At 46.4% G+C, this 27,658-nt stretch overlaps 1 protein-coding gene across 2 annotated transcripts in view; it reads left to right on the plus strand.

Moving 5' to 3' along the window:
• The window catches only part of ARVCF (ARVCF delta catenin family member), a 240,666-nt gene extending 213,510 nt beyond the window's left edge, over window positions 1–27,156 (plus strand). The window contains exons 9-16 of one of the 2 annotated variants that reach the window (XM_026656880.1): window positions 4,422–4,549; window positions 6,771–6,921; window positions 8,161–8,353; window positions 16,041–16,152; window positions 17,783–17,873; window positions 18,918–18,971; window positions 23,940–24,031; window positions 26,852–27,156. In XM_026656880.1, coding sequence (XP_026512665.1) covers window positions 4,422–4,549; window positions 6,771–6,921; window positions 8,161–8,353; window positions 16,041–16,152; window positions 17,783–17,873; window positions 18,918–18,971; window positions 23,940–24,031; window positions 26,852–26,953 — 923 coding nt within the window. In that variant the 3' untranslated portion in view covers window positions 26,954–27,156. Of the gene's footprint in view, window positions 1–4,421; window positions 4,550–6,770; window positions 6,922–8,160; window positions 8,354–16,040; window positions 16,153–17,782; window positions 17,874–18,917; window positions 18,972–23,939; window positions 24,192–26,851 lie in introns of those variants that run through there. The other variant, XM_026656881.1, reaches the window with a different exon arrangement.
• Window positions 27,157–27,658: the final 502 nt, after the last annotated feature.

The raw sequence follows: 27,658 nt of genomic DNA on the forward strand, positions 1-27,658 counted from the left end.
TGACACGATTGTTTCCTTTTGGCTCATTTGTCTAGTAGCTTAGGGAACCATTCGCTTTCTCTACAACGTGTACTTTTCTGTGACCTTGCAGAGGAACAGCAGTTCCAGTTTGGGATTCCTCTCGCACCATCTGGTGGTAGCTATTGCAAAAGCACTGTTCAAATTGGCTGACATAGACCCCTCAGAAATGGATAACCATCAAGCTACCGTTAGGTGTTCTTCAAAGATTGATGGGCTCACTGTATAGCTTTGCCAGGGTCCCATACACCATCTTTGTACAGAGTGAGCTCCTCTTCTTTGAAACTGTGAGCTGGAGTTTATGCAATGATAGAAAATAACCAGCAATGCTTTTTTTCTGCTCCAATAACCATTCTTAGGGGTGCAGTCTGTCCTCTCAGCACAGCACATATGTGCATAATTTCCTATGCCTATAGGGACAACTAAACTGCTGAATGGACAAGGGAGAGCATGGCAACCTTGCTCTGAGAATAATCACCTTGGTTTGGGATTACACTAACATGCCAGGGTAATATACTCACTAAAGTCATTTCCACTCTTGCCAGAATGTTGTTTGACCAGGTGCAGTCTGCACATAGTCATGTAATCATAGATAGGTTTCAGGGAGGACTCCGCAACAGTGCTATGCACAAGGCCAGGATGTGATCCCTAATCTTGATTTTTTTTCTCTCTCTCTCTTTTTCCCCCCCTCTTCCTCCGTTCATCTATTGTGATGAGATAGAAGTGCTGGAATCTATACCCTCCATTACCATGTGTGGAGAAAGGTGCTTTGAGGTAGTCAACAGTGACCCTGTAAAGAGGGAACTGGATGGTTCAGAAGTTGGTAGGTGGATTATAGCACCTTCCCCCTTGGGGTTTGCATTGTGACCAAACATTCATTCCGAACTGACGACTGTTCGGGGACCATGCATAGTGGTGAAATGCACTTTGTAGCCTCTGTCCACGTCACAGGAATCACCACTGTTGGTGGCAGTCTTAGCAAAGGGATTGAGAGGGCCATGGAGACTGAATGCTCTCTCGTCCCTCAAGGTGACCCCTCCAAGTCAGGGTTGAGGCACATTGGTGAGGCAGTGTTGGGAAGCTTGTATTACCTCTGTCTGTTCTGCTACTCTTCTGTGGATAAGGAGAGACCTGTCAGCCTGGCACCTCTGGAGAGTGCTAGATTCACACAAAATAGACTCCCTTGCCAACTAAGGAACAATATTAACGGACAGAAGAGAAGCTCATCTGGTCCCCCTCAGTTAGGAAGATGGGACTGCAACAATTATAAAGAGGGGCTGGCACAAGAGAACCTCAGACTCCCCCGAAAAGGGGGACACAAGTCTGGAGAATATAAATGTTTTAAGGAGGGAAAGGAATATAATTCTTGAGTAGCTGTTCCCATACAATCCCAGTAACTGCCTGGGGCGCCTCTATACTCCATGTGAATGCTTGAGGACCAGGGCCGGCTCTACCATTTTTGCTGCCCCAAGCAAAAAAAAAAAAAAGCCGGCCCTGTTGAGTACTACAATGGCCATGTCACCTGATGTTTCTCGTACCTCCTTAAAAAGCAAAAAGACCACAGCCAGTTAACTGACTACTGTACCTTGGCAATGAAAAGGGTATAGATAAATTTAACCCATGCTTTTCCAGGAAAAAACTGTTTAAGTTCTGATTCAACACAGCTCTTAAGCACATGCATAAGTCTGTTTACTTCAGTGGGATTTAAATATATGCTTCAGTGCTTGTTGAATTGGGGCCATAATTCAAATAACCTTTTAAAGAAGCAAAAGAAAAGCAATTGACTTTTTTTTCTTGTTGACTCATTACCTATCTCTAATGATCCTCTTCCTTTTTTTTAATTCCATTTTAAAAATGGGTATAGGCAATTATCCATATATTACACAAGTACCTGGAAAAATAATTAAGATGATCTTGAAATTCAGGAAATGGGTTTAGAAGAGAAGCAGGTGCTTAATGGAGGTGAGGCCAGCTGTGCTTCCCAGGACTGTGCAAAAGTACTTCAGGAAAAAAATGTGGGAGGGCTCCACACAGCACTGGAAGGAAATTACAATAATTCAGACAAAGTCTATCCTCTAATAGCAGAACTGGCTTCATTAGGACAGAAAGGCAGATGGAGAAAATACAAAAGTTTTTTTTTTAAGTGAATATAATGTTTAGGAAAAGTGTGAGGTTGAAACCAATGAGGAAAATCCCTCAGGCAGAGTGGTAGCATTATCAGTACAAGGTTCTCATCTTTGCTAATGTGCATCAACTCATGAGGGGCACTCATAGGAGTCCTGTTTCAGCATTCCCCCTCATCCTACAAGGCTAGCCAGGCTGGTATGGGAGGGCTTTAGAATAAGCAGTAATCAGCAGGAGGATGAAAATATGGGGGGGTTATTTTGGGAGCGGGGTCATTCACCAAATTGTCTGTTTAAGGGATTGCACCCTGAGCAGAAATGTACTGGTAATTAATAAAGGAAGTGCTGATAGTAAATTAGACAGAAAAAAAAAGGGATGCTCCTACACTCATGCTGGAAATAGAGGGAAACAAGCAGGAAAAACAGGAGGCTCTCATGCATGAGGAAAAGTAATGACAGAGGCATGGTGGGAGACACGTGACTGGAATTCAAATATCTAAAGGCAGGTTCTGTCTGCAGTAGGTGGGATGTGGAGGGGGAAAATGGAGGTGATGTGGTTACTGTGTATCAATAATACTGTGTATCAATAATATAATAATAATCACTAATGTGAAGAGACGAGGAAGATGAAAGTGTCTAGGTTCAGATAAAGGATACAAAACCTGGCATTGATGATGAGGATAAATTATAAGCTATGTAACTAGGGAGCAGGGGAAGATGAACCTCTCCTGGAATTGTTTCCAAGAATGTCAAAGTTATGACTGGACCATCTAAAGCAGTGCTCTTAAGTTGACACTGACTGAAGAATTGCCAACTACTTAACCACAGACAGCTATGAGCTCATATACAGACCTGATATCCCTCTTATGATAATGTTTTGTGTGTTGTAACACTACCTTTATCCTTCTGGCTTGTCTGATGTATGTTTAAAGTTAAAATTTCAATATAAAGATTATACAAGGTGTCAAAATTCCAATAAATGATCAGTGAGAGAGTTTAATTCCGGAGATTAGCTAATGGAAAAAAGGATGCAATCCATATATTGTCAAAGAATATTTTTACTTGATGTCGGATAGTTCCCTATTTCAAATGTGGAAGCAGCAATACAAGGTCTGGCATGAGGGTAGTAGGGAACTGAGGGGGGGAGTGGTCACAAGTTTAGCGAATTTGTGGTGCAAATGAATTCTAGAAAGTCACAATAGCAATGAAGTTCTTTTCCCTGCTAACACTCCCGTGAGCTGAGTGTTATCCTCTTTTACAATTGGGGAAACAAAGGCACCGAGTGGTTGAGTGACTTGCATAAGGTTAGTCATTCAGTGTTAGTGGTTCTATTCTTGACAAATCCTGGCTTTCCCAGCCTCCTGCTCTAGCCATTCAGTGATACTGCATTCTATTAGGACATTACCTCTTCGAAAGGATTGAAATGACATTTAGTGAGCAGTGTAAAATCAGCTGTGGTACTAAGTATAACGTGTAGAGAAAAAAGAGGTAAGAATTTATGCAGTATAAGAGATGAAAGGCCAACAATACCAATAGAATTTAAAAATACAAGGAAGATTTAAAGGTTGAAAAGAAGGTAGTAAAAGACCTGAAATACAAAAAAGGATGATCGTCTGTGGGAAGTGGGTAATTGTAGTGATTGGAGGAAATAGATATAAGGCATGCAAGAATAAAACAAGGGAGGCTAAAAAGCAAAAAGAAATATTCCTGTCTAGGGCAGTCAAAGGAGAGAAGAAAGAGTTCTATAAATACACTGAGAGAGATACTAGAGGAAAATACAAAAAGCTGTTGTGAAACATGCTCTTAACAATACTACCATAGACTAAAAGCACCTGCGATCCTCAGATTTCAATGGGTGTACAAAGCAGTGCAAATTGAATTCACACCCAGCTTAGCAATGCAGCTATGAATTTGTGCAAACAGACCCAAGCTCGTGTCACCCGGCTGTGCATACACATGCTCAGTTTGATTAAATATATGGAATCAGAGTAACACAAAGGCTTCTAAACGTTCAGCCGTGAGATGGGCTCTCCTTCCTGAAAATGAGCAGAGTGAATATGTGTGCAGGGGCTCTCAAAACTGCAGTGTTAGTCTGTCCTACTGCTGAGTTCCAGCAAGCGCCACTTTGAGCAGGTGGGAATAGAATAAGCTAGATTTAACTGAAATCCTTATCCTTACTCTGGCAGTGTAGTGTGTTCTGACATGTTTCTCATACATGGTGAAATAAAGACATGTCAAATATTGATCCATATGTTGCCTCTCCTGTTTTTCCCCCTTCAGGCTTTGAATTGCTCTACCAGCCAGAGGTGGTCCGGCTCTACCTCTCGATCCTTACTGAAAGCCAGAACTTCAACACTTTGGAAGCTGCAGCAGGGGCTTTGCAGAATCTCAGTGCTGGAAACTGGACAGTGAGTCTAGCCTTTTCCTTTGCTTAATCCTAGTTAGAAATTGGTACAATGGAAATTCCCTTTAAGCCCTCTAGGACTGATGTCACTCGATAGCCTGGAAATTGCACTCTTACTTTTCTTTTGTGAATCTCTTTTGGAAGATTTTTAGCTTTTGGTTTGAACAAAGTGGGGTAAATGATTAGCTTTTAGAAAAGGTTTCAGTGTTACATAGAAGTATTTTAAAAATAAAATAGACTTCCATGTATACTTCTATTGAAATATTAATCAGAGACATGATCCCGAAGGTTACCAAGCATGACTAATCTAAAATTAAAGAACAGACTCTCCCTTCAGACAGACTAGATCTCCCCTTTGTGGTATCTAGGTAGAGTTCTCAAGTGCCTAATGATTCTGAATTTCAATGAGACTTAGGTGGTAAGTCATTTAGGCATTTGTGAAATTTTTACCTTCTGTTTTTACCTGTAAACAGGGAGGGGTGAACTCCAAAAAGCCAAACTGGCATCTTTATAACATCACTCAAGCAACATTGGAGATAAGACAGACACTGACAAACAGGCCCGTCCCTAGCCATTTTGGTGCCCTACGCAGCACCCCCCTCCACCCCCCGTCGGGGAGCTGTGTGGGGCCTCAGGCCTCCATGGGGAGGTGGTCCCAGGGGAAGTGGGGGGGGGGGCGGCCACTTCCTGCGGGAAGTGGAGTGACCCGGCCCCGGGCCTGCTCTGCTCCCCTGGCTCCCAGGCTTGAGGGGCAGGGGGGAACCGCCCCCCAGCACTCGCTGGAGGCACGGCTGGGAGCCAGGGGAGTGGAGCAAGCTGGGGCCGGGTCACTCTACTTACTGCCGTCGGTGAGTGCAGGCCCGACCCCTCCTGCAGTCCTCAGGGGAAGGGCTGGCTGGAGTGGGGGTGGGGGTGGGGTGGAGCAGGGGTGGGAAGAGGCAGGGCTGGGGTGGAGCAGGGCGGGGGCCATGTGGAAGAGGTGGAGCAGGGGCTGGAGCAGCGCGCAGCTGCATAGGGCACCGGTATCTTACGCAGCTGCGTACTTTGCGCATGGGTAGGGACGGCCCTGCTGACAAAACAGAAGTAGAATTGCTTAATTCTGTTGATTCTCCAGTTGTTCTGACGTTTGTCATCTTTCCTGTTGTCAGATAAGCTAGATGCATGGAAGTTCTGTTTGGCATTTGCAAACGGTATTTGTGAATAGTGCCACCTTGTAAAATTGTCATGAGAATTTAATAGGCCAGGCACAAAATCTACTCTCCCTCTTTACCATGCTGATTGATGGTAACAGATGAAAACTAATGCTATTTTACTTGCCTGTGGGGAAAAAAGAACAATTCACTTGCCCCAGGCAAATAGAATTGTGTATGGCTGGAGTGTTGTCATTGAGATTAAAGGGAATGCAAATCTTAAAACGAGCAAGTGTTACTTTTTAGACCACTTTGCTGCTGCTGCTTTCATTTGTGGGTTTCTTCAGCAGTGCTTGTTTTTAGAGCTGGGTAACCGTACTTACCCCAGGGCTGGGTATTGTCCTGATTCATCAGATAACACTGGGAGTTGCATCTCAAAATTGCCACTAAAGCCTTCCCCTAAACCCTCCTCCCCCTACAGTAATCAGTCCACTCTTAGCAAAGAAAACTGGAATGTCTCTGGACATGACAAAGTGAGGTCATCCACAGCAACCCCAGGTCTGTGAAGTAGTAGTTTGAACGGGGAGTCGCTTTTTAAAATAGAATTATTTACAGACATGCATGAAACAAAGAATAGAAACAAGTAATTTTTTAAAAGCTAACAGGAGCTGTCCATGTCTTGCTGTTCCCGCTAAGTGACCTCTTTTCTGATGGAGAGGAATACATTTTCCATTGAGGCCTATATAGTAGCCTATATTCTTCCTCTGCTGCTCTTAAATGTCTATAGAACAGATATTTCTTCCCCACTCCCTGTCTTCTCCTCTCCTCCCCCCCCCCCACCTCCCCTGTCACCAGCTATAAGATGAAATACTATCTACCTCCTTTTCGCGCTTGGTGCACGATGGACTTGGATGGACGGTGGGATAAGTCACACACATGTCGCCATGCAGAGAGTAAGGAAGAACTGTTTGCATAAGGGGAAATTCTTCAATTTCATGCTGGAAAAAATCAGACCCCATCACTGAAAGAAATGCAGGAAAACGGGTCTCTAAATTCACAATATTGTGTGTTGCTTTTCTTCCTGTGTGCGCACAGTGGTCCACGTACATCCGTGCAACAGTACGAAAGGAGAGAGGCTTACCAGTCCTCGTTGAGCTTCTCCAGTCTGACTCTGACAAGGTTGTGAGAGCTGTGTCAATTGCACTGAGGAATCTGTCTATGGATCGTCGCAATAAGGATCTCATAGGTACCTTCTGGGCTTCTCTTACAGGAGTGTGACCCCATAAACACATGGGCAGTGTAAAATTGTTTAGGCTTTTGTCAAGTATAGAAGCTGAGGTTTATTCTGCATACAAATCCCATTAGCATTATATAGGAGTATTGCGCACATCCCAAGCGAAGAATTGCCATCTAAAAATTCAGTTTCAGCCCATCCAGTTTCTATACATACACATGGTGTGATTTAATGGAAATGAACCTTTACTTTGCAGCAGATCTCAAAATAATTTGCAAAAGTATAATAGCTTTTTGATTTGATATGATTCCCCTTTGGCCCCCTTTGCTCTGTCAATGAACCCTGCCTCGCCTCTTCCACTCTCAGCCGTTTGCCTTCTCCTGTGCTATCCCCTGTATTGAGAAGCCGGGTACCCACGTCCCCCTTAAAACTCAGCTTCTCTGCAGTGCTCCCCAACTCTAATCCACATTAGCAAAAATGCACCCACTACTCATTAAATGAAAGTGGCAGAGGCGGAGCTCCAAGTCAAAGCCTTTGTGTGGGTCTCCCAGTATATTACCTGGGTGATTTGCCCGATCTGTTTAAACTGTAACCTCACCAAGCAAGGAAATGTTTGTGCCGCATACAAAGCACAGATGCTGATGCTTAATCAATACAAATCTCCTATTCTACTTTAATACGCCTACGTTTCATAAAAATCACATCCAGTGTAGAGCTGTAGCTACCAAATAACACACATCTGGGAGTAATGGGCCCAGGACTCCTAGGCTTTTCTTCAGTGCTGCCTAGCGTGAAGGCCAAGTGGACGTTCTTACCTTTTAGGGGAAGTTTAATAGATGCATTGTTGCATACCTTGCCCCTGCAGACCTCTTACAAGGCTACATTGAGTAAGCGTTGTGTGCATGCATTAGCATTAATAGGTTAGCCTCAGTTTATGAATGCTTGTTTGCCTCAGGCACAGCAAAGTGTGATGTGTTGGCTGTGAAATTCTCAATAAATGTTTCAAACTTTTTTGCCTCTGGTACCTGTAGTATTGATTATGCAGAATGAGTTTGCTTTAGATATCCGTTCTCAAACATTTTGAGAAAGTTAATGATAAATGCAGTATGAAATAGTCTTGAGATTCAAGGAAATTACATTAGAAAATCTTCAGACTTTGGGAACTTCCTTATATTTTAGTTTTCAGGACAGGAAGCTGTTTCTTGAAATGATTATCAGGTCTGACTAATGGTAGCTCTTCCCCTTATCTAGGTAGTTATGCCATGGGTGAACTGGTAAGAAATTTGCCTAGCAGGCAGCAGAGATCTGCTAAAAACCTGGAAGAGGATACAGTGGTTGCAGTCTTGAATACCATCCATGAAATCATTACTGACAGTTCAGAAAATGCAAGGTCCCTGATCCAGACACAGGGCATTCAGAAGCTGGTAGCTATCAGCAAGTCAAGGTAGGTTTCTTACTATAATAGAAAACAAAGTAAAGAGGATACTGTCCATGAACCCCACTGTGATTCTTTGTGATGGTGCCCGGACATCTTGACCTTTCAGATGTGTAACTGAAGCACTTAAAACATGCAATAAAAACAAATCCTACATCAGTGCCTTTAATGGGTTTACTTGACTTAAGAGATCAAATCAATAAGATAAGTTCTGTCATCTCAGGATACAATGTCTCTTTGTTTGTTTGATATATGCCTTAGCATTATGCATGCATTTATCAGACACCATTTGCAGTGAAGCTGAGACCTGTGTTTGCAAAGTAGGAGACCTTTATCCTGTGACACTCCATTCCTGAAATACCAATGATGCAACTTTATTTCTGTTCAGAGGAATGGTTAATGATTTGCAGTGATCAATCTGTCTGAAGGACAGCAGTGATCATTTAAATAATGTATTTGTACCACGTAGCCCTGTTGAAAAGCTGTATCCTGATTGGAGAAGGGCTTCCTTCTGTACTTCAGCCAAGTAGAAATTAGCTCATTCGTAAGTGCCTTTTTAACAAACTGTTGAGAGGCTGGCTGGAGATTTCTTTAACCTTTGCCTTTTCATCAGTAAGGCCTTGTCTACATAGTGATTTAGTCCACACCAGAGGGGTATACATTTTAGTTCGTGCTAGCGTGTCACTCACTAACTGGCCCGTGTGGACTCCGCTGGCATGCACTAAAAGTGCCCTACTCACTGTGTGTTGTTGTAGTCACAGTAGGGAACTTGGTGTGCACCAGCACGGTCCACGCATCCCAGTTAGTGCGTGACCTGCTAACGAGACTAAAATTTGCACCCCGCTGGTGCAGACGAAAGCAACATGTAGACAAGCCCTAAGTAAGAGTCAGCCAGAAATCAAGCCACATGGGGCTCTGTATAGCAGACTGGTACTGACTTGGCAAGGAATGAAAGAAAAATGCTTTTCAGGTGAGAATTAGTTATGTTCGTTCTTTGATCCTTGTTGTCCTACGGAGTGTATTCTTCTTCGAGTGCTTGTTCACGTCCATTCCACATTAGGTGTGCGCGCACCGCGTGCACGAATCGTCGGAAACTTTTTCCCTCAGCGGCTCCCATCGGGCCCACAGGGTCCCCCTTCCCGCCAGAGCGGCGCCCCGCCCTCGCGTATATATATCCCTGCCGGCCCGACCCTCCCTCAGTTCCTTCTTACCGCCCATGGCGACGTTGGAACAACTCTGTCTCTCGCCTGAGAGTGTCCCTTAGCATAGCCATTAGCAGTAGTTAGCAGTTCATAATTACAGTTAAGAGTTTTAGTGTTAAGTAGTTGTTTAGTTCTTCTAAGGACCAAAATCTCTTGGTGATAGGGGTTTGGTCAACCCCGGCACCGGCCCTGGGCGGCGGGGCATGCCGCACGCCCAAGGCTTTAAGGCGTGTGCCGCGTGCCGCAGGCCTATGCCAGTGAGCGACCCGCACGAGTCGTGTCTCCGTTGCCTCGGGGAAGCTCACCAGAAGGAGCGCTGTAAAATTTGTAAGGCCTTCAAGCCCAGAACCAAGAAAGAGAGGGAATTTCGCCTTAGACAGCTCCTCATGGAGGCGGCGTTACAGCCCTCCTCTTCCGCGGCACCGTCCGCTTCGGTGCGGAGTGCCCCGGCATCGGTCCGCGACCCGACACCGGCGGCGCAGACTAAGCCCACGGCACCGCCAAGGCGGGAACACGCCCGGCACCGATCTTCTTCGCCGGCCAAGTCAAAGGGCCAGCCTAAGGCCCGGGGGCGCTCCCCTCATAAGAAGGCGGCACCGGCGAAGCCCGCAAGTGCGGCCAAGGCCGTGACGGCCCCGGTACAGGTCCCGGCACCAGTGGCTCCGGCGCCGAAGGGCCCGTCGAGCCCCGGGACGAGCGCGTCGAGTGCGGAGGATGGGCTGGAGGAACTGTTGGAACAGCCCTCCACCCCGGACACATTTGAGGCGGCAAAGGACCTCATCGAATTGTCCTCCGAAAGCACACTCCGCGCTACAGACATTCCGCCGCGGCTGCCATCCAAGGGCAAACCGGCGATGATGCGCCCGTCGCGGTCGCCATCTCGGCACCGTTCACGGCGCCGGTCCCGGTCGAGCTCCGCCTCGGTGGACTCCCGGCTTCCCGCCGCACAACGGGCCGCGAAACAGTCAGGGCCCGATGCGAGCGTGGCACCGCCTCAGGAACCCGACTCGAGCAGGCGCCGGGACGCTTCGATGGCGAGACTCCCAAGACCACCCTCCCGCAGCCGCTCCCGGTCCCGCGGTCAACGGTACCGTTCCCGGTCCAGATCGGCACGCGGATACTCACGGTCCCGGTCCAGACGGCACCGCTCCCCGACACCAGACCGGCACCGCCCCACGGCACCGCCATGGCCCTCTAGGTCACCGTCCCTAGCGTCAGAAGAGGGCTCGGGCCTTTCCAGATATGGCCGCAGAGGGCATGCCGCTAGAGAACACGAGGCCTCTTGGCAACCGCATTGGAACCATCCTGGGCAGTGGCCATTCTGGACACCGTGGGCCTATCATCAGCAAGGCCCTCCATCTAGGACTTCGAGGTCGGGTCCCTCAGGAGACCGGTCCCGCTCCCCACGGTGCCGCCCTACCTCCCGTGCGGAGGCCACGGTCTCCAGACCACCGGATGCAGAGAGGGCGGACTCGGCACCGAGCTCGGCACCGTCCCTGACTCGGGACAGGGGGCGCACCCCGGAGGGACGCCCCGCTGAGGAGGAGCTACAGGAGGACGAGGAAGCTCAGAAAGCCATGACCTCCTCCTCCTCGCCGGACGAGGCCGTGGCGGGCACGACAGTATCCGGCCCTCCCCCTATTGACCACCGGGCACACCAGGACTTGCTCCGCCGGGTGGCCCTCAATTTGGGTCTACAAGCAGAGGAGACGGTTGAGCAGGAGGATCCGATGGTGGACATTCTGAGCCCAGAGGGTCCCTCCAGGATCGCGCTCCCGCTCATAAAAACGGTCCAGGCAAACTATAAGACCGTATGGCAAACGCCAGCCTCCTCTGCGCCAACCGCAAAGGGCGTAGAACGGAAGTACTTTGCCCCGTCCAAAGGGTTTGACTTTCTCTTCTCCCACCCGACCCCATGTTCGCTGGTCGTCTCGGCGGTTAACGAACGGGAAAGGCATGGCCAACAGGCCCTGGCACCCAAGGCCAAGGAGGCAAAACGACTAGACCTATTTGGCAGGAAGGTCTATTCGTCCGGGGGCCTCCAATTGCGGATAGCAAATCAGCAAGCGATCCTAAATAGACATAACTTTAACTCATGGGCTTCGGTGTCCAAGTTCAAAGAGGCCTTGCCTCAGGGATCACAACCTGAGTTCGCGGCGCTAGTGGACGAGGGGAAGGCGGTAGCCAAAACGTCGTTACAGGCCTCACTTGACTCTGCCGACGCAGCCGCTAGAACAATTGCGTCAGGCGTAGTGATGAGACGTTCTGCATGGCTGCAATCCTCGGGCCTTCCCCCGGAGGTGCAAAATACCCTCCAAGACTTGCCGTTTGAGGGTACGGGGCTATTCTCAGAGCAGTCTGACGCCAGGCTACACAGCCTCAAGGACTCTCGGGCTACCCTTAAGTCCTTGGGGATGCACACCCCTGTGACACAGAGGAAGCCGTTCAAGCCCCAACCTCCACAGAGGCAGTATCATCCTCGCCCTCGACAGGAACCATACCGTAGACGGGGCAGGGACAATAGACGTAGGCGCAACAATACGCCTAACCAAGGCCAAAACCAGGGCCAAAACAAGGCGCAGCCGGGAAATAAACAAGGATTTTGAAGCTGCGATCGAGGACAGCGTACCCATCTCTTCTCCGGATCCACCCCTGGGTTTCAGGGACCGCCTGTCCCATTTTTCCCGTGCCTGGTCTCATATAACATCAGACCGCTGGGTCCTGCGCACGGTGGAATCAGGTTACACCCTCCAGTTCTCCTCGCCCCCCTCCCTCCCACCCACCACCCCCGTCCCTCTTCAGGGACCCCTCTCACGAGCAACTCCTCATACAGGAGGTACAAACCCTCCTCGAGGCGGGGGCGGTGGAGGAGGTTCCTCTGAACTTCAGAGGAAGAGGGTTCTATTCCAGATACTTCCTCATCCCCAAAGCAAAAGGGGGCCTCCGTCCTATCCTGGATCTCCGCAAGCTGAACAAGTACTTGCAGAAGCCACGGTTCCGTATGGTCTCCCTTGGTACCATCATCCCTTCCCTGGATCCGGGGGATTGGTACGCTGCCCTCGATATGAAAGACGCCTATTTTCACATTGCCATTCGCCGAGCTCATCGGCGTTTCCTGCGCTTCACTGTCCAACAGCGCCATTTCCAGTTCACGGTCTTGCCCTTCGGCCTTGCAACAGCCCCACGTGTCTTCACGAAATGCATGTCGGTGGTAGCCGCCTTTCTTCGGAAAAGACGGATGCGCGTCTACCCGTACCTGGACGATTGGCTCCTAGCGGGCCGGTCGGAGGCAGAGGTCCGCGCCCATGTGACACGGGCATTGCAAGTATTCCGGGAACTCGGGCTGTTGGTCAATGTGCCCAAGTCATCGCTAATCCCCACACAGAGGCTGGACTTCATAGGGGCAATCCTGGACTCGGTAGAGGCACGGGCAAGTCTTCCCGTATCCCGATTCCTGGCTATCAAGGAGGCCGTAACCTCCGTTCAGCGATTCCCTACGACCACAGCCAGATGTTGCCTACAACTCCTGGGGCACATGGCAGCGTGCACGCACGTAGTCGAGCTCGCCCGTCTCCGGCTCCGACCGCTGCAGCTGTGGTTGGCTCAGGTATATCGCCCCAACAGAGACCCCTTGGACATGGTCGTCACGGTCCCGGCTCGGGTATCGGATGCCCTCAGTTGGTGGCTCAACCAGCAGCAGGTTTGCGCAGGGGTCCCATTCACCGCCCCACAACCGACTCTGACGCTAGTAACAGACGCGTCGGACCTGGGTTGGGGTGCGCACCTAGGGGACCAGCGCACTCAGGGCTTGTGGTCCAGGGAGGAACGGCTGCTCCACATCAACCTGAAGGAGCTGAGAGCGGTTCGCCTCGCCTGCCAGACCTTTCACGCCACCATAAAAGGACACAGCGTGTCAGTTCTGACAGACAACACTACCGCGATGTTTTACATAAACAAGCAGGGCGGGTCCCGGTCCTCTCCCCTCTGCCGCGAGGCTCTCCTCCTCTGGGACTTCTGCATAGCCCATTCAGTACAACTTCGGGCGGCGTATCTCCCCGGGGTCCAGAACGGGCTGGCGGACCGTCTCAGCCGGTCCTACCTCAGGCACGAGTGGCGGCTGAGACGGGACGTCCTCCGTTCCATTTTCCTGAGGTGGGGGTTTCCCCAGGTAGATTTATTTGCCAGCAAAGACAACAGTCAGTGCCTGCAATTCTGCTCGTTTCAGGGTCACAGCCCAGGCTCAGTGGCAGACGCCTTTGCTATCCCATGGGGCGGGAGCCTGAAGTACGCCTTTCCCCCGTTCCCACTCATTCACAAGGTCCTCCTGAAGGTCCGCAGGGACAGGGCGACAGTCATCCTAATCGCCCCGGCGTGGCCACGCCAACACTGGTTCACAACTCTGGTGGAACTCTCCGTGACCTCTCCGATGGCCCTTCCCCTACATCACGACCTCATCACTCAGGATCGGGGTCACCTACTCCACCCGAACCTGTCATCGCTACATCTCACGGCATGGCTACTCTCTGGCTAAGTGGGGTGGAGCACAGGTGTTCACACGAGGTTCAGCAAATCCTACTTGGTAGTAGGAAACCCTCCACGAGGGCAGCCTACCTGGCTAAGTGGAAGCGCTTCTCCTTGTGGTGTGCGCCTCACCACTCGCAGCCTTTACAGGCCTCGATACCTCTGATCCTCGACTACTTGCTGCACCTCAAGCGTCAAGGCCTCGCCCCCGCTTCTATTAAGGTGCATCTGGCCGCCATTTCGGCGTTCCACCCTGGGGAATCGGGCAGATCCGTGTTCTCCAACCCCACGGTGGTCCGTTTCCTCAAGGGTCTGGAGCGGGTGTTCCCCTACTCGCGCCCTCCTATTCCCCCGTGGAACCTCAATCTGGTCCTCACTAAACTTATGGGGCCGCCCTTTGAACCCCTGGCCTCTTGCTCCCTCACGCACCTTTCATGGAAGGTCGCGTTCCTCGTGGCCATTACCTCGACTAGGAGGGTGTCCGAGTTGAGGGCCCTCACCTCGGAGCCCCCTTATACCATTTTTTACAAAGACAAGGTGCAGCTTAGGCCTCACCCTAAATTCCTCCCGAAGGTGGTTACGAATTTTCACATGGGGCAGGACATTTGTTTACCAGTATTCTTCCCTAAGCCCCATACGGACCCGAGCCATCGCAGCCTGCACACCCTGGATGTTCGGCGGGCATTGGCCTTTTATCTGGACCGTACCCGGCCTTTCCGTAAGTCGTCTCAGCTGTTCGTGGCCATTGCGGAGCGCATGAAGGGCCAACCGATTTCTACGCAACGCCTGTCGGCGTGGATAGTGCACTGCATACGTACGTGCTACGAGCTCGCCAACACGCCTGCTCCTCAGATCAGGGCTCACTCCACTAGAGCCCAGGCGTCCTCGACGGCCTTCTTGGCACAGGTCCCGCTCCAGGAGATCTGCAAGGCAGCCACCTGGTCGTCGGTGCATACCTTCACAGCCCACTACGCGATCCATCATCAGACTAGAGATGATGCAGTGGTCGGCAAGGCGGTGCTGCAATCAATGATTCCTTGACTCCTACCCTCCTCCAACGGTAAGCTTGCGAGTCACCTAATGTGGAATGGACGTGAACAAGCACTCGAAGAAGAAAAGACGGTTACTTACCTTCTGTAACTGTTGTTCTTCGAGATGTGGTGTTCACGTCCATTCCACTTCCCACCCTCCTTCCCCTCTGTCGGAGTCACCGGCAAGAAGGAACTGATGGAGGGTCGGGCCGGCAGGGATATATATACGCGAGGGCGGGGCGCCGCTCTGGCGGGAAGGGGGACCCTGTGGGCCCGACGGGAGCCGCTGAGGGAAAAAGTTTCCGACGATTCGTGCACGCGGCGCGTGCACACCTAATGTGGAATGGACGTGAACAACACATCTCGAAGAACAACAGTTACAGAAGGTAAGTAACCGTCTTTTTCAAACCACTGAGTGATTTCAGCTAAATTCAGTTTTTTATATACACTCGGATCAAAATTTTGAAAAGTAGCCTCTGGATTTGTTTTGACTCCCCAACTTTAGACATTAAGTTCTTGTTTTCCAGAAGTGATTGAGTATTGATTTCTGTTGGCGTTTTGGGTGCCCAAAACTTCTGCTTTGACCTATATAAATGCCTGTTGAAATCTACTAGGCAAAAGGACAATGTTATCCAACTGGCCTCTGTACCTGCACGCTATGCATATGAAAATCAGACATCTGCATATTTAACTACCTCTTTTGCAGATGTCTCTTGTCTGAGCAAATGTGTGTTTACACATGCAGATAGATGGACCTACATTAATAGAAGCCACTACAGAATTTGGCCCAAATAATGTATTTTTAGAGCTGTCTCATATTGCATCGTTTCTTGGGAAATAACAGACCTGCTAGGAAGTTATGGGTTTTAGCGTAAAGGGGTCAACATATGAATGAGTTTGCATTCCTAATGTTTGAAGCTCTAATTTTGTCTCACAAATTAGCCAGTCCCCCAGGGAAACAAAGGCAGCATCTCACGTTCTTCAGATGGTCTGGAGCTACAAAGAGCTACGAAATGTCCTACAGAAGGATGGATGGAACAAATCCCATTTCCAGGTAAAGATGCAGAGTCCTAGTCCAGGTCAGTGGTCACAGAAAGTCCCATGAAGGTGTTTTATCCTTCACTGCATGTTCAGACCTTACTCCCACTAATGACAATGGCAGGCAGACCAAGACCTCTAAGTCGGTGTTTTCCAGTGATAAAACAATTATAGTAAAATTATGGTATCATAAATGCAGTTACTGGGTACATATCTAGAAGATCTGTGGGATGTGCCTTCCACATTTTAGGGGTTATTCCACCTTAGATGTACCAAGTCTAATCCATACAAATATACATCAAGGAAAGACTTGGCCCATTTTTATCTGTTGCTGCTCCCTTGGGACATAGTCCATGTAGCATGTTGGGCATCTGACTGTTCTTTATGTGAAGCTGCTGCTCCTTTCTCTATCTGAAAAGTAACTGGCTTTCACCGTGGCCTGTAAAGCAGCTACTGGTTTGCCCAACCAGGTGATGAGGGAAGGAGGAATCGTTAGCAAAACTGCAGTAAAATGAAAAATACCCAGAATCCCAAATTAGATTCCAGCTGAAGATCAATTTATCAAGAGGGGGTGAAGTGTGAACAGGTTTCCATACTTTTTTTTCAAGTTATTACTTTTTTAGAAAATTGGTTTTACTTCTTACTCTGTTTGCAGCAGCTTCTCAGAACATAAGAGTGGCCACACTGGGTCAGATCAATGGTCCATCTAGCCCAGTATCCTGTCTTCTGACAGTGGACAGTGCCAGGTGCTTCAAAGGGAATGAACAGAACAGGGCAATTATCAAGTGATCCATCCCCTGTTGTCCAGTCCCAGCATCTGGAAGTCAGATCCCTAGGGACACCCAGAGCCTGGGATTGCATCCCTGACTGTCTTGGCTATCCTCCATGAATGTATCTAATTATTTTTTGAACCCAGTTATAGTTTTGGTCTTCACAACATCTCCTGGCAATGAGTTCCACAGGTTGTGTGAAGAAGTACCTCCTTTTGTTTGTATTTAAACCTGCTGTCTGTTAATTTCATTGGTTGATCCCTGGTTCCTGTGTTATGTGAAGGGGTAAATAACACTTCTTTATTCACTTTCTCCACACCAGTCATGATTTTATAGACCTCTATCATATCCCCCCCTTAGTTGTTTCTTTTCAAAGCTGAATAGTCCCAGTCTTTTTAATCTCTCCTTACATGGAAGCTGTTCATACGCTTCATTATTTTTGTTGCCCTTCTCTGTACTTTTTCTATTTCTGTTACATCTCTTTTGAGATGAGATGATCAGAACTGTGCACAGTATTCAAGGTGTGGGCATACCATTTATTTATGTAGTAGCAATATATTTTCTGTCTTATCTATCCCTTTCCTAATGATCCCTAGCATTGTTAACTTTTTTGACTGCTGCTGTACATTGAGTGGACGTTTTCAGAAAACTATCCACAATGACTACAAGATCTTTCTTGAGTGGTAACAACTAATGTAGACCTCTTCCTTTTGTACGTATTGTTGGGATTATGTTTTCCACTGTGCATTACTTTGCATTTGCCAACATTGAATTTCATCTGTCATTTTGTTGTCTAGAGATCCCTTTGTAACTCTTCACAGTCTACTTTGGATTTAACTACCTTGAGTATCTTTACTCTTCCATTTTGTCTTCTAGTCTGTTTCTGCAGCACCAAAGGGATCCAAAGGTACTTCTGGCAAGTCTGGCTATGATGATAGTACTCTGCCACTGGTGGATAAAAGCCAAGGTCAGTTCTGCTCGTTGGTGTGGGCCATAATGATTTTCCTTGTGCTGTTTGCCAGATCTGTGAAGTGTATTTCTCTAATTGGATAAATATCAGTTATTACTTTCTTTTTTATGGTGCCTTTTATCCAAAGATCCTGAAGAAATTGACATTACAGACTATATAGGCAATGATCACTTCCCTTGCATGAAATGTATGATAACCATTTCGGGATGAAAAATTCAGTTGAAGCCTATAGGGAGTATTTTAGATAGGCATGAAGTAACTACCCAGCAGGAATTTAGCCAAGGAGCAGGCTAACTATTGTGGTAAGTGGATGGTATTTTTACTAACCACAAGTCATCAGATCTTGGTGTTATATCTCCTGCAAAGGGCATCACCTCTAGCAATGCCCTGGAACACTTGTTCAGTGCTGATTTATTTGACGTACCCTCCATTGAATCACCAGCCCAGTTTCCTGTGTGACTTAGCTTTGCAGTAGAGGTATTCTATCCAAGTACTGACCCAGACCCAACTGTGCTTAGTTTGTCAGATTTGACAATAATTGCACCAGTGGTGCCAGGGCACCAGACCATGTTGATTTCCTTAGTCCTTTAATTTTGATCATGATGGAAATAGAAATCAATATTAAAATTACCCTCTTGAGGCCTTTGATTGCCTACTGATTGCTCTTCTCTCTGGGCAAAGATGGGAACCTCATCCCATCTTGGATGGGTCCAGAGATAAATTCTAGAAAGTATAGGTGGTTCAGAGCAGCCACCAAGTTTGTGGCATCCTTCGGATAGAGGAATGTATGTGATTCAGGGCCATGGCACGAGGGAGGTCAGTTTAGCATTCTCTTTGGGGGCCTAACTCAGAACCTTTCTTTGTGAATTATCAGAACCTTAATATTGTTTCATTATAGCCTCTTGTATCCTCATTATAGTCTCTTGAGTGCAATAAATCATTGTCTCCTCTACTTCCTCCAGCCCTGTGATTAATCCCAGCCTGTTCTGTTTTCATGTCAGTAAGCATGATACAACTAGTTTCAATGCTTCTGTTTTGTAGATAATGAGAAGGCTGGAAGTCGTGATATGATTCCTCTGGATGAACTTGGTCCAGGTAAATGCAGTCCCGGATCGACCCCCTGTCTATTTCAATAGAGCACACTGTCACTCACGAGAAAGTTCAGCGCTTTTTCTGGGAGGTATTCTTTCATGTGGATAAAGCTGACATTTAAAAACAGAACTTTTCCTTCCAAAAGATCAGTTGTCTGGTTTTTTTTTTTTAATGTGTATACTGCATATATACCGGTATCCCACTACTTTTTAACCAGATCATGAAAATATACTGAGAGCTTCCTGCATTTTAATCTCTTTGCTTTGAAGTGGTTGCATCCTGGAGTTAGAGACCCAAAAGCCATCAGATTTCAACTATTGTTTTTTTAAAAAAAGGGACACTAATTTTGTAGCTTTAAATCTACTTGTATATCATATTCTGTCTGAAAACGTTTTTCCTGCTGTTCTTACAGGTTAGCACGAAAAATGACCCTACTTGAAAGAGGCTAGAGGAAAGAAGTACTTTATTGTTCAGTCTGTAATTATTGTCACTGTTTTCCTGAATTCAGTCAGGGAATTAGTCAGCCCGGCTGCATATGTGGATCTTTCACAGAAGAGAGGAAAGAGAAACATTTTTTAAAAATAGGAACACATGACTGTAAAAATCTGCTACAAGTGATAGGAATGGTGCCAGGGTTTTCTGTATGCAAAGTAGAGCTTAACAGCAGGTGGACGTGATCAATCCAACAACTTTAAAGTGTTCCTCATTGGCTCAATGGGAGTTCTGCATGGGACGAAGAAATAACCCTCCATTCCTCCTTCCATATACAAAACGCAGGCTGTGAGAAAGTAATGACTTCTCCTTGTCTTCTCAGCTCCACCTGTCCATCAAGGGCATCTCTCAGAAGCCAGGCAGAATGGCTTCATTTTCCCAATACAAGTTATGTGAATGGCTCCCTTTCACCAGACTTCTCTAGAGTCTCTTGTGGGTTTGAGGCCTGCAAGGCAGTGAAGAACAAGATGCTGCAGGCCATAGTACAATCCATGCAATCTGTCTCAATAACACTGGCATTACTGTGTGGTGTAAAGTCCATTGAGATAGTGAGCATCAGCTGCCTTGCTCATGGCAACCAGTACTGGACAGAGGGAGGAGATTTCACTAGTACTTGGAAAAACTTCCACCCTGGGGGGCGGGTGAACCTAATACGGCAAATGCAACCTGCCCACCAGGATCTGCAGTGAGAGAAGATTTCCACGAAGCCCCATGAAATACATAGCCATTCTGCATAAGTAGATGAAGCAGTAAGGACCATGGATAGATAAACTCTGAAGAGCTGGGTGGTCTGGAGTCTGTTCTTCACATGTAGAATAGCAGCAGCAGGAGGAACTCCTACTTCTAAAGAGAAAAGCAAAGCTGTGTCCATGCAAGACATCCTCTTTCGAAATGCTGCTAGACTTTGTGGCATGGATATGAGAACAACTTATTCAGGGGCTAGGGCCCTGATGGAGATGAAGGATAATTAAAAGCCTGAGCTGCTGCTTTGTCAGCAACAATTGAAAAAATTGCAGGGATTAAGCCCTGTTTCTATTGACCTTCCTCTGGTATGGGAAAAGTCGGGTTTTCCTGTTAATAGCCACTTTAGAGGCAAGAGGTTCTCAGGATGAAGGCTGCAATGCTGCATGGGAGGCAGTGCTGTATAAAGGGACAGGGCTGAGAGTCAGGAGATAGCGGTTCTGCTCCTGACTCTGCCATTGACTCGCTGTGACTGGTTTGTGCCTCAGTTTCCCTATCTATAAAATAGGGATGAGTCCATATTTCTGTGAAGTACTTTGAGATTTGAAAGGTACCGCAATCTGGGACAGACCAACTGTTTCCTTTTAGTAAAACAGCATAAACACACTCAGATTTGCCTCAGTTTTTCCAGCTACAAATATTTGTATTTCAATGTCTGTGTAATCTGCAAGTTGGATAGTTTGATATCTCACGATTCACATCTGCACCTGCCAACTTGGCAGTCAGATTAAGCCACTGCTGAAAATCAAACACAATATTTCCAAAAAGTCAGGATAACAGAAAGATGTTACCTTCCATGATCTCAGCTGACAGCATCCCCCCGGCATGAATAAACTGTCCATACGTAGTTTGCATAAGGGAAGACTGAAATAATTGTGGAAGACAATAACTTAAAGAAGATCACACAATGGGATAGCTATGTACTAACTAGTTCAGCAGTCAGGGGCATAAGATCAGAAGTTCTGTGCCCAGATGACTGTAGTTCAGTATTCAGAGAAAAATATTAATCTAATCAATGCTTCGTTTGTTCTGCAGGTTAATACTGATGTGGCTTTATTACAAATTGTATTACAAATACAAATTGATCTTAGGTAGGCAGTTTGACAGAATCTCTCACCTAGGAGAGTCCACTCAGATCTGTTCACCACCTCTAGAAAACAAGGTTCCAAGGTTTCTGTCAAATTATCTAGAGCCCTATTCTTGGAAACTTTTAAATCAGCTATAACTGGTCACTGGGACTTCTCTGTATCTCATCACCAATACCTTCAAAGGCCAACTCACAGGGAATGCACTAACTCTAGGTAATTGGTTTGCTCCACTAAACTCCAAGAAAATGGATAATGTTAATATTTGACTCTCCGTTCCTCAGGCTCCTCCAGCCAAAGTCCAAATGGCTTATACCTTCCTAAGGCACACTCCAGATTGCTTGTTAATTCCATATAGACTAAATTAAATTTGATCTTTAGAATTAATCTTGAAACATGGAAGGAACTGAGTTTGTTAATTCCACCACAGAGCCATTGCCTTCAGGGCACTGAGATATTACTGTACTGGTACAGCCTCCTTCAGGATGGTTCTCATTTTAATAAGTCTAAGCACAAACTTCCTATCTCAGTTGCTATCTTGATATATTCCCAACTCAGCATGTGTTTTTTAGCTCCAAACAATCCGTTAGAACTGACATGTGTGACACCATTAACAAGGGGTCAGCGTTCAACTGACCGACAATACACACTACAAAATGCCTTTTAGCTCAGATGTAAACCCAAAGACCCTGACCATTTTTTATCACTTTGATTAAGATTAGGATTCTGAGGGCTGGTGTATTGATTAAACACTAGTTTTTTGCCTACTTAAAATATCCACTTTTTTCCCATTTGTATATGGTGATATTCTTTACCTCCTGTCCTAAATTGTTGTGAAATGTTAAACACTAAACATGTATCATCTCCGTGGCAATTGCATTTCAGTGGTGGGTGAACAGTTCTCTTTATAGTTTACCTGTTTATAAAGTGCTTTGGGATCCTTCTTGATGAAAGGCGCTACACAATGTCAGTGATCTGTTATTTGTAAGTAAATATGATTAAATACATTTTCAAATGTAAAGGGCTGCTTCTGAGTTGACAACCGAGTTTGGGAGAGTCGATTTTCAACCGCCATTGTGCTATCATCATTTAAATGTATAGCATGTACCCATGACTTTTACTATGAATTGTAAAGTTTTTAGATCAGCATGTGAGTTACTAGTTGTGTGTGTGTGTGTGTGTGTGTGTGTGTGTGTGTAATTTGAAACTGAATGACTTATTGTACGCTCCCCCAGGAGTGTTGGCTAGGTGGATGGTTGGAATTTTTTGGTCTAACTGGCACAAGCAGGGATGCTAGGTATCGTAACTGTCAGCAGAGAACTGAAAGTATAGCAGTGGTTTTCAAGGTTTAAGTTATGCACCACATAACTCAAATGTACTTGATACACTGCCTTAATCATTATAATTAGTGTAGTTATGGATTATCTTTTTATACGATATTGATCTTAATTAAACATATGGACCATCTCAAATGCCTGGTCATTCTGCATATGTTGATTTACTGAGCCAACATCTTTTTATAAATTAACTGGATTGCAGCCTGTGTACCCTATTTTGAGAATTGCTGCCCCATAGACTGTTTGCCAGGAGTCACTCCATTTACAAAGCTTTTCGTGCTGCAGCTTAAAATGGCTCACTTTTTATTTCACCAGTAGCCCACAAAAACGACATCTGGAGTGACTGACTGATTGTAGAGGGCCTATTGAATGCAAGCAATAAACCAAGACATGAGGCATTCTGACGTTTTATGTAAAATCTTTTTGGAGCGTACAGTTTGACAGGAAGTAGAACCTGTAATGATCCTTTAATTACATGGAGAGATACAAAGCTTATTAAGAACCATAAATTTGACTGTCACTTAGCCCAGATTACAAAGCTGTCAAAGCAGGCAGGAGAATATATTTGTCCCTGATAATGAGGGAAACTTGATGCACCACAGAAATAAATTAATATTTGTAACCTCTGACAATGAATCGTAGTTTCTGAAATAATTACAGCATTTCTTCATAAAGCCCCTCCACTCCCTTCTTTCCTGTTTACTCGTGTATTCACAGTGCTTTTCAACTGTCAGGGAGAAAAATCACCCACAGGTGCCATTTCAAAATGAGAGGCAGGTCCAGCACAGCAGGGTTTGCATCGAGAGCTCACAAAACCCTACAGGCTGCTTTTCTTATCATTCCAAAGGGGACGTCTCCAAACTATTGTCGTGTCCTGCTTGTAGTCCAGTTCAGAAGGAGTGGGAATTCATTGCATGCCACTCCGAGAAGGAACCCAGCCAATTAATCAGGCTGTTAAACTAAGAACACAAGATTTCAGCTGGATTTGGAGCTCATTAGCCACAGGGTGTGAAGTAACAGCTTGCTGCTTTCCTTGGACAGACTACTACTACACTGCAGCCAGCCAGAATGGAAACTGTGCTGCTTGTTAATGAGATACCAGCATTTGACACGGAGGTGGTGGTATAAAAGGAGTTATTTTTAAAAAGAAAGGTGGTTAAAAAATAAAATTGCTGAGCATCAGCCCACGAGGAAGGCACATCCCTATGTTTTTGGTCTAATGCTCTCTCTGTCTGTCTCTAGTTCTTTGACAATGCAAAACAGCCAAATGTACCATGGTTTTGCTGCTGCCTGATTGTCATGTCATTCCTTCACAGATGGGTACTCCACCATCGATCACCGGGACAAAGAGCGCAAATACAAGACCAATGACAATATAGGGGATGCATCGGAGAAAGAACCTTTAAAAGTAAGCTTCCAGCTATTCCAAAGGCTGCTTAATGTCATGACAGAATGGGACATCCAGTGTCAGGCAGCAAGGAACATGTGTCGCAAGTACTCAGCAGGGGCTTGCAAATGGTTCGCTATAAAGGCACCATTTCGTAAGTGATCGCTCGTTAGCCTTAAATGGAAGCAAATGCTGCTTTCTAATAAGGGAGCAACTGCAGGAGAGGGTTTTATAAGCTGAGATGTGCTCAAGTCCCTGTAGGTAAATAACGGTTTTACAAAAGAACGTGTTTGCTTTATCACTTTCAGCTCCTCCATCTAGGTACATTCCCCAGCCCTAAAGTGTATAGCTCCGCAGGAGACTTTTGTTCTGAGAATAGTCACATCGAACAGTTACTTCCCACCATGGAAACCATAACGGAGTGTAGCTGTAAAGCAGTGTGGTGTATATAGCTCCCAGCCCTCGCTCAGACTCTCCTGCACGTGGACTCTGTATATGGGTCAGTCTTTCTTACACAGAGCCTTCTTTACAATGAATTTCCAACTCTCTTCTTCCACGCAGTTTTCTTCCTGAAAAGTCAGACTTGAATCTCCCACTTCCATTGTGGGCTATTGAGTTTACCAAAACAGGCTGCGTGCAAGTAATTGACTCTAAATTTTTCTTACATTCATTCACAATTTTAGCTAAGTTTTTATAAGCAGTTGCTTTATGCTTCCAGCAGTGCAGTGGCACATGGGACTCCTCCCTACCTCGCAAAAACCCACGCATACTCTCCTGTATGTCAGCACTGGGAAAAACCAAACAATGAAACAAGAGTTTGTGACAGAAAACATTGCTGCTAGTGTTGGGAACCTCCATGCTAGGGAGCCCTGAGCATCTGTGGTGAAATCTCCTCAGTGTTTTGTGGAAACTCCAGAAGATCCAGATGCTCCAGGGTAAATGGCCGAGCAGTTGAAAAGGAAAGACTTTCAAGTTAGTGCAAGGCACTGAGCAAAGGCATGCAGAAAATCTTTCCACAGACTGAGCCAGTAGTACGCCTGCCTCGTGATGATGGTCTGTCTATATTAACATGTGGACACAAACACTCACCATCAGGATTGAGCATAGCTACCCCTCCTCTCTATTAAAGGTAGAGGCCAGCCACAGTCCACACTTTAATTGTTCAGACACAAATAGTTTTTTCCTTTTTCATTCAAAGGCTATTTAAAACCTTCACCTTGTCAGAAGCTTCTCGTCTAGCAACCTCATTAATATAAGCCATTGTCTTGTGATATCCTTCCAGTGCCAAACCCACCCTGCAAGCTTGCTGTTATTAGCCGGCCTGAATGAGTAGGAGTCTCACGTCATGTGGCTGCAGCGTGACTGAAACACTGACCTCTTTACCCTCTGGGTTAGCCCAGCCTCCGATCTTACTTTAATATGACCTTCCATTATCCAGTTCTGTAAATGGGTGAAGATTATGGCTGTGCAGGGATTAGGAGACCTCAGCGACCCTTAAAGCTGTACTGCAAGGGAACAGCCACTGTCGTTTAAAACTAGCTGCCCTATTTAGTCTGTGTACAATCCATTTCCTAAACTTGCACCCATTGTGCTATGTATAATGGGAATCACCTTTTAGTGTGAACATGTGGAATGCTAATTGCATTTATGCTTTACAGTCACTAGTAAAGATGGAAAGGAAACAAAATCTTTGGTTGCTTTCACCTTTGCCTTTGGAAGTGGTCGCTGCTTCCTTCATTTGTTTGTCATCTCTGTCCTTTCCTGTTTTACTGTGTAGTAGCCCTGATCAAACTGGGAAATTTCTATCTTAAGTGCTTTGGAGCAATTCACTTCGTATTATTCATGGTTATGTTTTAGGGTAAATTTCCAAAGTGCTACACAAAGATTGAGCCACAAGGCTCTGAGATTGCCACTGATGGGAATTGGGTGTCTAAATCCCAGTTACCCGTTTTGGAAATACCATTTGATTGACACAGATGTTATTCTGATATGGAAACAGATGGCCCAGCCTGAACCAGAGGTTAATGGTATAAGCTTTCCAATCCACCCAGCCACAGTCTTAGTGTACACTGCAGGATTCTGAGGAGGAGGGTGAACTAGGGGAGATGGCTGCAAAGATTAGGATGCAGTTCTGCAGGAATGACAGAAAATGCTTCTTCCAGAGGAAAGGGGGATAGGGTGGGAGGAGAGAGGATTAGCAGGTGCTTATTACTTTTACCATGTGACACACATAGGTAGCCAAATACAGCCTACAGAGCTGTACAATGCAGCCCAAGGCCACCTTCATCTTTCCTAAGGTTGAGGTGCAACCCACCGAAGCAAGTGGTGGTTCCTTTGTGCAATGCTTTGGCTTGATCTGAGCAGACGTTACTTGCGTTAAGACGGCATTAGGACCTGTCTCTTCCTCGGTCTGTGCTTCCTCCCTGTTAAAGATGGAGGGCAGCCCAAATACAGTCTGATTTAGGAACCTGAGGGCAGCACCTCAGTGGCATGTCATGTTGTTGAAGCAGCCCTTTGTTGGGCAAAGTCTAGATGCCCCTTGCACTACCCCATCCAAGAGAAACGTGTGTGCTGATTTCTAGCTGGTGAACAATCCAATAACCGTGGCTCAGAGGCTGTACGAGTGGCTAGGACTTGTGAATAATGATTGCAATGAAGTGAAGTGCTGCCGCGAATGCTTTTGTCAGTGCCTGGAATAGCTCATGCCTTTGCCAATTTTGTTTCTTTCTCTCTCTCTCCACTAATTCCCCCCTTGCAATCCTTTGAGCTGACTGATTTGTTTGTTTGTGTTTGATTAATCCGCTCTGTTTTGCCTTTAACTCCTCACCCTGTTTGCTGCAGAATGACACAAATAGGAAAAACATTAACAGGAGTAACAGGGCTTCGGTGAATCTGGTGGATGCCCGTGACATTAAACCCCAGCCTGTTGACTCCTGGGTCTAATTTGCATGCATGGTAGGTCCTTTTAATGGTAATTGGTGCTAGTGATTACCTTGTCTCATTGTGCATGATCTGTATCGCTGCAGAATCTTTCCGAGGCTAATGGCTAACTGGTTCCTTTTAGGCAAATGAAAATGCATTGGAAAAGGGATGTTTATATTGCACACTGTATCTTTAATGAAAAACAATAAACCACTGCTGTTTGATTAAATAATAACCTGTCAAATAACCAGACAGCGCATTAATATCCTGACCGATGGTTTGTCAGCTGAAATGTGAAGGATCTCTGCTATTAGGCCATGGGAATTAAACTGAATATAGTTTTCCTGACTGATCTCAAATGTTTACAGCCATTTCTCTCCCTCCCCCGCCCCTCCGACTCATTACCAGGTTTAGCCTGAGCCCTCAGGAAAAGTACATCCTGACAATTCATGGATCTCCCCTGAGGCTCCCAAGAATTCCATGGTCCTGTCCCCCAAGGGAAAGTTGGTGACCACACATACGATTAAATTTCAAGGGGGGAGAACAGCAGTCATTTAAACATGGAGCCACAAGTTCCACCTCCTGCTCCTTCTTCTCTGCCGTTCAAGGCTTTTTTTGGTCCCCTTCTTGTTCTCTACCTTCCCTATGTGCCAAGCTCCTTAAAACTGTGCCAGCTTTTACCACTCCTGCTGTCACTAATCTGCCTCCTGCTGCCCAGTCTGTTAT

The sequence above is a fragment of the Terrapene carolina genome, unplaced genomic scaffold (assembly GCF_002925995.2).
Source record: "Terrapene carolina triunguis isolate 2854851 unplaced genomic scaffold, T_m_triunguis-2.0 Scaffold234, whole genome shotgun sequence".
Taxonomy (NCBI): Eukaryota; Metazoa; Chordata; order Testudines; family Emydidae; genus Terrapene; species Terrapene triunguis.